At 41.5% G+C, this 14,891-nt stretch overlaps 2 protein-coding genes across 11 annotated transcripts in view; one reads left to right on the top strand and one right to left on the bottom strand.

The window, feature by feature from the left end:
- Positions 1 to 14,891, top strand: part of HMGCS1 (3-hydroxy-3-methylglutaryl-CoA synthase 1) — a 35,771-nt gene that overhangs the window by 13,380 nt on the left and 7,500 nt on the right. For 4 of the 8 annotated variants that reach the window (XM_027817482.3, XM_027817497.3, XM_037902749.2 and 1 more), the window contains 7 exons: positions 2,295 to 2,459; positions 3,121 to 3,289; positions 3,426 to 3,596; positions 4,994 to 5,100; positions 5,480 to 5,605; positions 5,921 to 6,084; positions 6,495 to 8,297. In XM_027817482.3, the coding sequence (XP_027673283.2) occupies positions 2,295 to 2,459; positions 3,121 to 3,289; positions 3,426 to 3,596; positions 4,994 to 5,100; positions 5,480 to 5,605; positions 5,921 to 6,084; positions 6,495 to 6,587 (995 nt within the window). In that variant the 3' untranslated portion in view covers positions 6,588 to 8,297. Of the gene's footprint in view, positions 1 to 2,294; positions 2,460 to 3,120; positions 3,290 to 3,425; positions 3,597 to 4,993; positions 5,101 to 5,479; positions 5,606 to 5,920; positions 6,085 to 6,494; positions 10,744 to 14,891 lie in introns of those variants that run through there. The other 4 variants (XM_043546528.1, XM_037902750.2, XM_043546526.1 and 1 more) reach the window with 3 other exon arrangements.
- Positions 8,006 to 14,891, bottom strand: part of NIM1K (NIM1 serine/threonine protein kinase) — an 84,552-nt gene continuing 77,666 nt past the window's right edge. For 2 of the 3 annotated variants that reach the window (XM_043546530.1, XM_007052827.4), the window contains 2 exons: positions 12,908 to 13,176; positions 8,006 to 11,520 (listed from right to left, as the gene is read on the bottom strand). In XM_043546530.1, coding sequence (XP_043402465.1) covers positions 10,771 to 11,520; positions 12,908 to 13,176 — 1,019 coding nt within the window. In that variant the 3' untranslated portion in view covers positions 8,006 to 10,770. Of the gene's footprint in view, positions 11,521 to 12,907; positions 13,177 to 14,461; positions 14,815 to 14,891 lie in introns of all 3 variants that reach the window. The other variant, XM_043546531.1, reaches the window with a different exon arrangement.

Below are 14,891 nucleotides of genomic sequence, written 5' to 3'. Positions count from 1 at the left end.
TCTCGTGGAAAGATTTTAAAACGAATACCATATACGGGGCCTGCAGAACACCCTCAACTACAGGATGTCCTGTACTGTAGTTACTATCATTCCAGGCCTCCAGGGAGCCAGATTAACTTCAATCTTGTTGGTCTAGACTGACCTGTTGCTGCTTCTGGCAGGCAGAGTAAGAGTTACTGCCTGCCTTCCTTCAGAGTTTCACCAGTGGAAATACAAGGGCTGCATTGTCTGGTCTAGTGCCTGTTAGTGCAGTTTTCTCCAGGGGAGGGAGGGCTGTCAAATGATGAAAATCGACTTGTTACAGGCAGGATAGGGTAGATTCACCTAGGAATGTAAGTATAGTGATGCTGAGCGTCCGCACACCCAACTTCTAGGAGCCTAGAAAATTACTGGGATTAACAAAGCCTGGGTTAGGCACCTTTGGACAAACTGGAGAAATGGTCTGAAGTAAACAGGATGAAATTCAATACGGACAAATGCAAAGTATTCTACTTACGAAGAAACGTTCAGTTGCACACATACAAAATGGGAAATGATTGCCTAGGAAGGAGTGCTGCGGAAAGCGATCTGGGAGTCATAATGGACCACAAGCTAAATATGAGTCAACAGTGTAACACTTGCAAAAAAAGCAAACCTCATTCTGGGATGTAGTAGCACAATTGTGGTAAGCCAGACACGAAAAGTAATTTTTCTGCTCTACTCTGTGTTGATTAGGCCTCAACTGGAGTATTATGTCCAGTTCTGGGCACCACATTTCAGGAAACGTGAACAAATTGGAGAAAATCCAGAGAAGAGCAACAAAAATGATTAAAGGTCTAGAAAACATGACCTGTGAGGGAAGATTAGAAAAAATTGGGTTTCTTTAGTCTGGAAAAGAGAAGACAGAGGGGACATAACAGTTTTCAAGTACATAAAAGGTTGTTACAAGGAGGAGGGAGAAGAATTGTTTTTCTTAACTTCTGAAGATAGGACAAGAAGCAATGGGCTTAAATTGCAGCAAGGGAGGTTTAGGTTCGACATTAAGAAAAACTTCCTAACTGTCAGGTGGTTAAGCACTAGAATAAATTGCCTAGGGAGGTTGTGGAATCTCCATCACTGGAGATTTTTAAGAGGAGGTTAGACAAACACCTGTCAGGGGTGGTCTCTAGATAATACTTAGTCCTACCCTGATTGCAAGGGACTGGATTAGATGACCTTTCGAGGTCCCTTCTAGTCCTATGATTCTTAGCCCAGCGGTCTAGGTACACGCCTGGAGTGTGGAGACTCTTTCCCCCAGTTGAAGTCCCCTCTACCTGCGTGGGAGAAGAGATTTGAACAGGGATCTTCCACCTCTCAGGTGAGTGCCCTAACCTCCTGCATTTGGGGATATTCTGATGTGGGCCTCCCTCAGTCTCTCCTGTTGAAATTGTTCCAGTTTGGATAAATAAGAGTCATTGGGCCAGAGAGAACAGCTAAGTATAAGAATGACTCTGTAGCCTGGTGGTTAGAGTGTTCACCTGGGAGGTGATAGACCCAGCATCCAGTCCCTCTGCAGCAATTATTCTAATTATTTATTCTCTGTGGAATACCTTCAGTAGGAGAGACTGAGGGAGTTGTACATCAGAATAGCCCAGTGGTTAGGGAGCTCACCTGAGAGGGACCAGATCCACATTCAAATCCCTTTTCTCCCCTTCTGGTGGAGGTGGGACAACCCAGGTGAGTACCCTAACTGGGCTAAAAGTCATGAGGGAGGTCATCCCCTAGCCTCAATGCCTGTTTGGTGTATGCCTGCTTATAGGGGCCTGATGTGGTAGGCGAGGTCTGAGGACACCTGCTGAGTTGGGCCCCACAGGGGAGTTAGGTGGAGAAATGCCTATTTTCCCCCCAGTTCATGAATCGCACTGGGGCTTAGGTGTCAAGATGTCTAGAGTGGGCTGCAGTTCACATGCTCAAACAGAAACATAGGCACCTAGGGAACTTTTACTGCACAAATTCAGGCCCTAAGTGAGTTTAGACATCTAGAGGGTTTGGCAGCAGCTGAGGTGAAAGTTTTGTGAATCACACTGGGTCCTGATACTGGAACTAAGGCACCTAAATCCTTTTGTGAATCTATCCTGGTGTTTTGCCAGCACTTCCACTCTCACCTGGGTAGTGGGAGATCTGGAGCTGTATGTCAAACCACCATGGATGTGAGAGAACTAAGCTGTCTGGCCAGCACCAAATCTTACCTGTATGCCACTAACCTGGGGTGACTTATTCAGGTTGACTTATAAAGTGATTTTCTTAAGCAATTTTTTTTTTTTTTTTAAAAATAGGACTGCGTGGGACCCATATGCAACATGCCTATGACTTTTATAAGCCAGATATGGTATCTGAATATCCTGTAGTTGATGGTAAACTATCTATTCAGTGCTACCTCAGTGCATTAGATCGCTGCTATTTTGTCTACCGCAACAAAATCCGTGCTCAGTGGCAAAAAGGTATGTATTACTGAAAAATGTTTACATGCATTGGTGGCAATCTAAAATTCAATTTGCCAGAGCACATAATGAGAATTCAGTATCTGTACAACCGCATATCCAGCCTAAGGAAATATTAAATAAACCTCAGGGAAGCAACATTGTCACCAGGACTTTGGCTAGCTTATACCTCCAGTGTACCTTGCCTAGCGGGATGTGAGTGTGTATTTGCTTTTTTAATGGTCCCTTAATCCTGTGACACTGAGATTTATATTAAATTGTTCAACAATTATACAGAATAAATATAAGCATTTTGTTTCATATTTATTGAGCAACACTGTTTTGGAGATAAATAACTACCTCCTGCCACTACTAAATCTTACCAATGTGCCAAAATACTGTTCTGCTTTTTTTATGTAGCACCCCAGTCATACGTCAATTTACGATACAGGCACAACTTGCCAATTGTTATCTGAAGAGATTCTTTGATTGCCAGAAATTACCTTGTATTTTGAAATGCAAATAACTGATGTGCTTCTAGTAACTTGCCAGCAAAGGCTAGATTTTACAGTAATCTCCTGGATGCTGCCATACTATAGCTTGCTTTTTTAAAAAAAGTGGCTAATTTGAGCAATTGTACATGTATTGTTAAACTTACTGTGCCTTTTTTTGTCTTTTCCAGAAGGAAGTGACAGAGAGTTTACCTTGAATGACTTTGGCTTCATGATCTTCCATTCTCCATACTGTAAACTTGTACAGAAATCTGTGGCTCGACTGTTGTTGAATGACTTTCTTAGTGACCAGAACTCTAAAACAGAAAATGGTATCTATAGTGGCTTGGAAGCTTTTAGGTGAGAACTGCTACTATCACTTAATTAGTCTAAGGAAGAAGGGAATCTAAAATGTGCCATGCATTCTATATGGTTCTCCCTTTCAGCTGTTATAGTGAGTAGCAGCAGTTTCTAAACCTCCCTATTTTTCAAACAGGGATGTAAAACTGGAGGATACCTACTTTGACAGAGATGTGGAGAAGGCCTTTATGAAAGCTAGTGCTGAACTCTTTAATCAGAAAACCAAAGCTTCTTTACTTGTATCCAATCAAAATGGAAACATGTACACCCCTTCAGTCTATGGCTGCCTTGCTTCTCTTCTAGCACAGTAAGTATAAAGCCAGAAAAATAAGAAGTTGTGACTTGACCTGTTAACTCTAGAAAAGCTCTAGAAACGTAACTTTTTCCCAACAGGCTTACTGTAACCAAAACAAACTAGCTTCAAAAAATCTTTTCCCTTGGATGAAGTTCAGGTAGCAATCTCTTTTGTTTTGTTTTTTAAAACCCGAACATAAGTTTAGCAAAGTGCTCTAAATACATTAGTCATGCAAAGGAAGTGGGAAAGCAGACTGTACGCATTCCAGGGAAGGGGTTTTCCTGATAGCTATCTTGTGGAAGACCGCATACTAACAGTTGATGGTGGATAAACATAGGTGCATCAAGTATCTATGCCTTGGATTAGCAAAACAACATTTTAGATCTTTGTAAAAAACAAAACAAAAAAACAACCACCCCACCTGGTTGCAGTCTTACACACACACACATGGTTGCTGGATTAGGGATCAAAAGCCTTTCTTAACCTGCCACAGGTTATGGCAGGGTTGATTAGATGAGTACTAGGGGCTGGTTGCAGCTCAAATGATTCTGCATGCATACTTAGTAATGTGAAACCAGCCTACGCCGGTAACTAATTTGTATTTACTCTTGTCTCACATACTTCATCCGCCCATCTTTCATGAGTTGCATCCAGAAATAGCTGCTTCCCTACTATCCAAACTAATTAGTCACTGACTGAATTTCTCATTTACTAGCACACACCTCTCCCAGCCTCCAAACAAGTTAAGAGGAGAGAAATCAAGACACCTTCTCTTCCCCACCAAAACAAGCATACCCAAAGAGCAACTTCATTTGTTTCTTTGCAGACAGTTCCAGCTACATCAGCTGTGGTGCAGCCACTGACTGTGACAGCTCCAAAGGGAACTCTAGCAAGTCCACTCTTTAGCATCAACTTTCTCTCAACCTGGGCTCTCTAGTTTTCTAAGAGGTGGTGATACGCTTTAGGCATGGAAAAGCAAATAACCTGAGGATTGTAATGTTCTGGACATTATTTAACCCCATTCCATTTAAATTAGTTTGAGGGTAGCTGCACTGCAGAATCCTAAATCTTGTTTTCTAGGTCATTATATAGTGCTGTAGATGTATGTGGCACTTCTCAATTGGAAAGTGAGAAGACCCCTTTCCTGAGACGCATACAGTCTAATACAGGCGATGCAATGTGTAGGTGCCTCACCATGAGAAGTGAAAAAAGAAGTGAGGAGCACTCTTTGTGTTACTTGTTTTATGTATAGGAACTGTGGCTTGTAGTTGAGATGTGAGCTGCACTGATCCAATCAACTTTGGTCTTAGCACGCTTCTTCCTGGAAGATAAATATCACACTTGGTTATTTAAAATTGGCACTTAAGCGTAGTTCTCTTAATTCTTCTTAACTGTTGCTTGATGTACAGGTACTCCCCACAGCAGCTAGCAGGACAAAGAATTGGTGTGTTCTCCTATGGCTCTGGTTTTGCTGCTACACTCTACTCCATTAGAGTTACACAGGATGCCACACCAGGTAAGCTAATTTAACTATAGCTTTTCTCATTTGAACAGCTCACCTGAAAAGTTGGCTACAGTAAAACATTAGTATAAGCAGACATGCAACAGACTGGCTAATAGTGATGGAAGTATTTCTGTACCCTTGGAAAAAGACTAAAATTCAAGATGCTGTCTCACCATGTTCTAACTCCCAAAAGGGTAGCTTTGTAACTTTTTGTCACTTATAATGACTAAAGCTATAATAATGTAATCTTGAGTCCCAGAGATCATGCAAATTACATATTAAAATACAACTATAGTCTTCCAGTTTTTACAAAAGTCCTCTTGAAATATTAGTGCATTGACATTTACGTATGATGATAGCATTGACTTAGTGGAGGTCTTGTGTGTTCCAGGTTCTTCTCTGGATAAAATAACTGCTAGCCTGTCTGATCTGAAAACAAGACTTGACTCAAGAAAGTGTATTGCACCGGATGTCTTTGCTGAAAACATGAAGATTAGACAGGAAACGCATCACTTGGGTAAAGGCATTTTCATATAAAGTAAATTACAATATGTTTAACAAAGTAAATTCCTGATATTGTTATCAAATCCATGAATTCAGTTAAGGGTCGAAGTCCGGGGCTTTCACACCTTTCTAGTTTTTACATAATTTCAATCAAGCACTACAGTAGTTAAGTATTCATGGCACAATTTGAGCTGAAGTGAAGGCTAGACTTTGGTATTAGTACACTTGCTCTTCTGCTATTGTTGCAGTTTGGAAAGGGGTAGAGAATGTTACAATAAACATTAACCATCAACAATCAGGTAACAGTATTTTACTGGTTTCCTCATAGCCAACTACATTCCGCAGTGTTCAGTGAATGATCTCTTTGAGGGAACGTGGTACCTAATGCGAGTGGATGAAAAACACAGAAGAACTTATGCTCGACGTCCAGTGCTGGGTGATGGGCCTTTGGAAGCAGGAGCTGATATTGTCCATTCAAGCATAGTTCATGAGGTGAAAATTTTGTATTTTTGTTAGTTTTGCTATTTATATCTATTATTTCTATATGGTGGTGCTATGCAAACCCCCTGTAAAAGGAGGACCAGGGGATGACAAGTTCTTTCCATCTAATTTGTTAAAAAAAGGTAAAATAAGAGCCAAAAAATTAAAGATATACATTTTAAAAAAAAAATGCAGAATGTAAGTTTTGGTGCAAGAGAGACGGAGTCAGTCTGTATATAAACCAAGACTGCAGAAACATCCAATCAGACATGAATACCTAAAACCAAACTTTCTAACTAGTGTAGCATGAATTTTGTCTGGGAGATAATGCTGGGAGTCTAGGAAGAAGCAATAAAATCTAAGAGTAAAACTGGAACTGGAAACTTGTGTTTTCTAAAACTTTTTTTTTTTCCTCTCCTCAGCTTATCCCAAGCCCTGCTAAGAAAGTGCCAAGAATCCCTGCAACAAAAGAATCTGAAGCTGTTGCTGTCTCTGTTGCCAATGGAGAGCATTAATATACCTCTGTGAGGTGCGAAATTAATCAAAATGGGTGTGTGGTGGGAAAGGAAAAGGGATTAAATATTATCTAAGGTTCACTGTACAGAAATACTCTAATTGGAGCATGGAAAACTGTTTAAACTCTTTGAGAGGCTTTGTTTAATGTGGTATCGTAACACTAAAGCATGAATGTATTGGAAAAGAAAAAGGCAAAGGTTCTGTGGGCTTTCATAACTCTGGATGTTCGTGTTGTTTTAAAAAAGGGTTCAGGAATGGGTGTACCAATTATAAGATCTTGGTAACTGGACACAGAAAAACAGGAATTTTGCTTGACTTCCCAAAATTTTTAGTGAAACCTTCTAAAATAGGCTGTAAAATTTTTTTAAAGGGGGTGGGGGGAGGTGCAGAGGAGGGAGCAACGGGTTCCCTCCTCTCCTCAAAAACTGACCAAAAGCCATTTTCTCTCTTTCAATTTCTGAAGTCACTTTGGTTTTTAATGTTGGGGTCCCCAGTGCCTTGACAATAAGTAGTCAGTTTTCTAAATACAATATACCCCTTTCTTTCCCTGCTTAAAAAAATAAGTTAGGAATAGGTATTAAGTGATCAAAAATCTGTGACCACTAGATAGGTTTGGTCTCAGTCTAACTCCCAGTGTCTATATCGCATCACTTTTATCCACATCCTTAAAGCCCACCACTATACTGTTTTGGCAACATTAGCAGAGGCCAAGGACTGAATGAAGTTGGATTGTCCTTCCACTGAGCAGTTCTTGGCAGGGCAGTGGGAAGAAAGCTATATCTGTCAAATAAAGGGTTTAGTTCCCTAATTCTTTCAATCTGGCACCTTTTAAAAGGCCTTTAGGTTTAATACTCTTTTTTATTTTTTTTTTTGTCAGAGTGATCAGAGAGCAGACTTCTAGTCCTCAGTTTCCAAATACTATGGGGAGCTTATCAAACTGACAGCCCACAAAGGGAAAAGATATAATAGTTTGTCCTTGACTCCTAGCTCTTGCTTTTACTGTATTTTTCTTCATGACAATTTTTAACTCTGAACTCATGATTGGCTTCATGTTTCACACTCCCCTTGTACTTCTATAAGAAGACTGTTGCAGGAAAACACAAAAACCTTTTTCCATCCTTCCGGTCTGAAAGCTGTTCATCAGGCAAGGATTAAATGCCCAAAACTAGTGGGCAGACCATTCTGAGATATTAAGAGCCTTGCTAACTTGTAAAATATATTTAAATTGTTCTAATGTACAGGACTGAGTCTCTTGTTTAATTTTATTTTACTGTCCACTTCAAAACTTAATTGTCTAATATAAACTTGCAGAAATGACATGTTGCAAAATGCAGATTTTTGTGTAACGTAGTGTTTGTATAATACACCATATGTCATTCACTAGGATTTGGTAACTTTTTCTTTTTTGTTGTACATGTACAGTCAACTTTCTAAAATTTCATTTAATATGAACTGATGTGGACAAATGGTCTAAGTGCTTTTACAGAAAGTGATGGAGAAATGAGGCATGAAGATACTTTGCAAGTGTTTGGGTTTTTAGTTTCATAAGAGCAACTTAATTTGTCACCGGAAGACAAATTTATCACAGAATAAAGTCCATTGCTGGCAACGGACAGGCCAAGAACTACTGGCACAAAAAAATTAACTTGCCATCCTCACTAACACTGAAGCAGATGCTTTTGTAAATAAAGTTTCAGAGATATTTGAAACCGGTGTTGGTGTAGTGCTGAACTGATGTGGACTACATCTCTTAAATGGATTAGGACAAATCTAATGACCCAGCAAACACTGGAGAGTATACAGGTTACTGATCAGGGAACCCAGGCTACGCAGGTGTTCTGGTGTAAATGCTTCCCTTTTCTGTTGTATAGTGGAATATTAAGAGGAAAATTAATCAGACTGTCTAGCTGACACTCTAACCTACAAATATTTAGAATCATGTTTTAGGACTGTTTATTTCAATATTATGTACAGCCTGTTCTTTAAACCCAAACCATTTCTAATGCAGCTGTAGTCTGCAACAATTCTATTCCCATCCCCTTTCCTTCAATATTTTGAAAGACTTGATAGCTTAATTTTTCTTGAGTGTCCTCTTGCTCTGCACCCATCTATGACTACGATGCAGTCAGTTTCCCGTTACTTTTCCTAGCTCCTCTTTACTACATAAAAGCAAATGAAGGAATATTGAACCACCCCTCTTCATTTTTAATGTATGAAAAGAGCTATTTAAAACCCTACCAGGCCAGTGTAAAGATGGAAAAGCTGCATTTGAACTTAAGTTCTGGTTGTCTGTTAGTAATACAAACTGAAGCTGTGCAACTTCAATTTTTCCTTGGCCTAACAGGGGCTTACCTCTAGCTGTCAAAGTAGCCATTTTAACTGTGCCAGCTCATAGTGGTATAACTATTGGGGAAACAGTCTTACAGTTTGTATTTAAGTTGATAGTAGGGGGGAGCGGAGCCCAGAACTTCCGACTTAAGTGGAAGTAGGGGTATCTTTGTCTCCTACCTTACACACAAGGATTGCATAGGGCAACTGTCTCTTAAAAGGGTACATAGCAATGTGAATAAAGCAAGGAGACCACTATTACAAGAGACTAGAATATAAAAAAAAAACCCAAATCAAACAACCAGCCAACCGCTGTCCCACTCTTGTGTATGGTTTGTGGTATTTGGTGGTTGATTTTTGATACTAGTGACCATTAAAAGTAAAACAAAAACAAACTGTTTCAGCTTTCGGTGCTGATCTTTACTGCTGAAGCACTGCATTGTGGTATGTTTCCTTAATGCCCTATTCAAGGACATTTAATGTTGAATCTATAAGTGAAGCTAAAGCCAGATAAACTTGGAGTCTGGTCCTGTTAGCAATAGCCCATGGCCTTCATTTGGAGCAGGACTGGGTGCTGTAGTTCTGCATTCTTGATACCTCGTCTCCTTACTCATGGTCTTATTAATAAGTATGTCACAGAGGTAGCAGAAGTCACAGAGTCCATGACTTTCTCCAATCTCCGTGACATTGGGGCCCTGCAGCAGCGCAGCCACTGCTGCCAGCGGGGGGACGCTCTCGCCCAGCCGCAGCGGAGGACCTCCCTCAACTCCCAGCCGCCCCCTGACCGTCCCCAAGCTCCTAGCCGCTGGGCAGGGGTGAGGGGCCACAGCTCCCTGCCACTACATGCAGCGGGGCAGAGTGGTGGACCCTCCTGCCTCCCCATTTTGTCAGGGATGTTTTTAGTAAAAGTCTAGGACGGGTCACGGCTTCTGTGAATTTTTGTTCATTGCCCATGACCTGTCCATGACTTCTTTACTAAAAATGTCCATGACAAAATCGTAGCCTTACTTATTAATTCACACAAGGATCAAACCATACTAAGGCCAGTAGATGGCAGCATAGCTGTCAGTACCCAGGAGTAGCAGCATTTCTCACAGTGGTACTAAAATAAAGGTGCAAAATGTTTGATTTGAGTTAGTGGAGCAGCATGTTAGGGTTTGACTTTATATATAGGATAACTTGTGATACATTACAGCAAGAAATACCTAGACAAACCAGAAGCAATTTTCTGGATTTTTCAAAAGCTGATCCTGGACTAATGATGAGAAAGGGAAAAAAAGGTTAGAGCCTCTTTATCTGTCAAGGTGGAATAGCTAAAAATGAAGTGCTAACATTTAATACCTCATATATGCCTGTTAGTCTTAGCTTAAGTAAATAGTTATAGATTCCTTGTAAATAAATATTCACAGCTGTTCAGGAATCAGTCTTTTTAAATAACCAGATTTTGTCCATTGCAAATTGGCAGTCATTTAGATTCCTGTACTGTTGTGACTTAACATCAGGCTAATAAAGTAATATTTCTGCAAGTGGCCACATATTATAAATAGCTGTCCTAAAAGATCAGCCCAACTATATTGAGTAATTCTACTCAATTATTAAAAAACATCCATTCAACAACTTGTATTTGTTAATCAATTAATATATCTTCCATTTTACATGTGAGGTCTGTGGGCCAAAGTGCAAACACAAGCAAGTCTGTTTGAGCACACCAGTCCTCTGGATGAACTAATACATTTTGAGATTTAAGGCAGTTTTGGTTTATTTAAAAATTACAAAAATGTAACATCAAAGTTTACTGTGAAATGAATAAAACCCCTTGTTAAAGTACTGAATGTAAAGTCTGCTATATACAATTCATAAAATTGAACACAACTTGGATGTATGTCTGATACCACGGTGCAAACTGTGACCTTTCTTTAAGTCCTGCTCTTTGGGTTCTGGTTGTGTGACTATAGGAACAGTCTCCAGGGCTCTTTTCTTCTGCACTCTGTGCAAAACAATTCGGTAGATACCAGTTACTGAGCTTCGAGAATCTCTTCCACGGTTATTTTGAATGTGTTCTTCTGTGATTCCCAAATCTTCCAAGGTATTTTTCACTTCAATTTCCTCCTCTTTGAGGGTACTAGTCTCTGCTAAATACTTTGGATCCAGTTTAAATGGGTCCAAGGCTTTTGGATACTGTATCCCTTGCATCCATTCGTTCTTCATAATACATTCAATAGAGTATCGTGCAGTTGGGACTGGCTGAAGAACTCCTCTGATCAGTTTCTGGCAAGTGTCTGAAAGGTATGGGGGCAGGCTATATGTCCCATCAAGAATGCACTTCTTCAGTTTGGCTACTGTGTCCGCTCGAAATGGCATTGTACCAGTTGTCATAAAATATAAAAGGATGCCTAGTGCCCATATGTCCACGTAAACACCAACATAGTTTTCATCTCGGAAGAGCTCAGGGGCAGCATAAGGAGGAGACCCACAGAAAGTGTTTAAAGTTTCCTCTCTTTTACTTATTGTGCTGAATCCAAAGTCTCCCACCTTCACACAGGTGTTACTGGTATAGAATACATTTTCTGCTTTCAGGTCCCGGTGAATGATATTGTTATCATGCTTTAGAGCAAAAGGAAAGCAAATTAAGTATTAGTATATATGAGAAGGCTTTTTTAGCTCATTTTTTTTTTCTTTATCTTTGCTATACAGAAGTTGCCATTTTAAAAAGTCAACATTTGCCAAGTTACCACACAGTGGATCTGAGATCCTCTACTGTTTCCCTATAGTTGGACTAGGAAAGTCTAGATGTAAAGTATGGAAATGCACAGTTAAGGTGCCCAAACGAACTTAAATTTTCCCTGTGTTAACACCAAGGGGGTGGGGGAGAAAAAGCTGTAAGGTGTCTTTAAAAATCAATGTACTCTGACACCATAACAACACATGCATTAATCATAGTTGTACGGTTAAAGGCACCTGAACAACCTAACTGCATTTCCTAACCCTAATATTCATATTTCTTTTAAGGGGTTTATAACACTGTTTTTGCAATAATTACAATATCTTTCACGTTTTTTACCTTACTTTACTGATAAGTACTTTTAACCATACCTCCATCTTATTACTGTGTTTGTGTGGGATTAGAATTTAATGCCAAAGGCATGTGATTGGCCTTTATGCACTATCCTGTATCCAAACAGAACATCCTTTGATCTCTTTTTGAATGTTTCTGTGGATGATACCTCAGCAGTCTTTAGTCTTGATTAAAAAGCAGACCAAACTCCCATTGACTTCTATAGAAGTTTAGGCCAGGGTTGAATTTGATCCACGAAGATCTTCTAAATGGGATTATCATCACTTTTTAGACCTTGATTTATTCTAAAACTACAGCAGTGCTAACGGGTGCCATTATGCTGTTCCCTCTCATCTGCTGCGTTCTCCCTCCCCATTATTAGCACTTCCATTACCTACAAAAACAGAAACCTGCTCTAACATGCTAATTCTGGGTTCCAGTAGTTGGCATGATATAGACTGTCTCATTCAGTGTGTTTACAGATGTAACACCTAGCTTATGACTTCACATGTGGATGAGAGTGCTGCACAAGAGTAAGGAAAGTTGTCATACTGGTGTGTTGCTTTATGTGAAATGAGTTTTGTGTTCTCAGTCCGACATCCAAAGAAGAGGTGACAGTATCAGAAAACACACCGCAAAGGCAGCATAGTTAGGCATTAAACAGAGAGGCCAAGAGTTGAATGGGCATGGAGACAACAGTACTGTCTCTCCCTAAAAGCAATATCCCTAGACAAAGGCTGAAGAACAGTGATGTGGGGAAGTCTACATTGCCACTGCACGTGGGGGTATCTGTTCTACGGGGATTTTTAGTGTCCAGAGCTGCCTTTCAGGAACCTTTCATTAGCACTACTCTTACGTGGTGCAACACAAAACAAAAATACATGAAGTCTGCTAAAGTAATGCAGGGTAATTTAGGCCTACAGAAAAACAACTTACCATGTGCTTCACAGCAGATGCAATCTGGGAGAAAATTAATTTACTTTCCATTTCTGCTAACTTTCCCTCTGTGCTGATTTTAACAAAGAGTTCCCCACCTCCTGCATACTCCATCACAAGGTGCAGTTTTGACAATGTTTCGACCACTTCGTAAAGTCTGATAATGTTTGGGTGGTGCAGTTTTTCCATGCTGGAAATTTCACGGGACAGTAAGCGTTGAGTCTTCTGGTCCAACTTGGTCTTGTCCAAAATCTTAATTGCTACTTTTTCTGGAGAGTAAAATGTATTGGAATGTATTACTACAACAAATATTTATATCAACACTCTTACTTTAAAACAATGCTCATTTAACTGAAAACTTTTTAAAATCTCAATTCTTTGAGTGATCGCTCATATAAACTCCAATTAGGTTTTCCCTTAGCAGTGGAGCCCCCTGGAGTGGTGCCTTCATGGCACTGAATATATGCCCCTGCTGACCCAGCTCCTCCTCAGTTCCTTCTTACCACTAGTGACAGTTGTTGGAACTGTGGTTGCTTGCCTAGCAAGTGCTTCCCTTAGCGTAATTTCTGATCGTTGTAGTTTAGTTCTTAGTTAGTAGTAATAGTTAGTATATAGTGATAAGGGTTGGGGAGTGTTTTTTTTTTTTTCCCCAATCCCTAACCCTTCCCTCTCTGGGCTCTGGGGCATGCCACGAGCCCAAGGGTTCAAACCCTGCGGAGCCTGCAGCAAACCTATGCCAACGAGTGACCCTCATTACTCGTGTCTGAAGTGTCTGGAGGAGGTGCACCAAACAGACAAGTGCAAAATCTGTAGAGCTTTCCACCCCAGGACAAAAAAGGAGTGAGACTTCCGACTGAAACAATTGCTGATGGAATCCGTTCTTCATCCTCAGCCTGCTGTTGATCGTCAGGACCCGGCACCAAGCGTGTCCGTACAGAGTGCCTCGCATGACATGGTGCCGAGGAAGGACTCTAGTCTAAGAAACCCGCAGCACCGGTGCTTCTCGGCACTGCAAGCTTCAGCCCGGCACCACTCCCATTAACCACTGCTGCACAAGTGGCATAGGAAGACCAACAGGGGGCGCTCCCCATGCCAAAGACAGCAGGACTGGCAGTGCATCCCACGAAGGAGCATTTAGTGCCCAAACATCAGGAGTTGGTGCCATTGACTTCGGTTCCCCTGAGGAGACTGTCGAGTCTGGTATCCAGCGACTCCCCAGAGCAGTGCCAGGTGGAGGAACTAGAGCTGCCCTCCACACCGGACACTTTTGAAGCCGCCAGGGATCTCATTGCCATGATGGCACCCCAGCCCCTGGCAGTCAGGGATGAGCCTCCAGTGCCGCATCATCCGGCACTGTCTAGAGGCAAGCCAGCCATACTGAGGAGATCACCATCGCCGGTCTGGCACCATTCGCCCCGGCGCCGCTCCCGATCATGGTTGCCAAGACACTGTTATTTGGCACTAGGTTCCAGGCTTGGCTCCCCGGCACCAGTGAGGCGATGCTCTCCTTCCCTAGCACCGTGAGAGGAGCTCACGGATTCCCAGCAAGGGTACCTCGGCACCGTTCCCCTGCATCGTCGGTTCCCAGCGCAATAACCTTTGGCGCCACCGTGGTCATCACGGTTGAGATCGGTCTCGTCCGACTCTGATGGGGACTCCTTCTGTTCCTGCCACAGCAGGCACAGATTGGACCAGCGACAGAGGGAGACACCGATGGCAAGGCATCCCCATTGTCTCCAACACAATGGCCTTTTTGGACCCCCTGGGCTTACCATCAGGCCCAGGGTTCCAAGACGACGTCAACAAAAGCCCCACCGCCTGTCCAGGTCGCAGTTGCATGTGTTGTGCAGCAGGTCTTGCAGATGTTACTTTTCTGTGTGCACAGGATGATGCCTATTTTCAAAGGCCTTTAGGGAGAGAGTCATAGAAGTTAAGGCCAGAAGGGACCACGAGTTTGCCTAGTCTGACCTCCTGTTTATCACAG

Source organism: Chelonia mydas, chromosome 5, assembly GCF_015237465.2.
Source record: "Chelonia mydas isolate rCheMyd1 chromosome 5, rCheMyd1.pri.v2, whole genome shotgun sequence".
Taxonomy (NCBI): Eukaryota; Metazoa; Chordata; order Testudines; family Cheloniidae; genus Chelonia; species Chelonia mydas.
The sequence above is the reverse complement of the archived record's forward strand: the minus strand, read 5'-3'. Positions and strand labels throughout refer to the sequence as shown.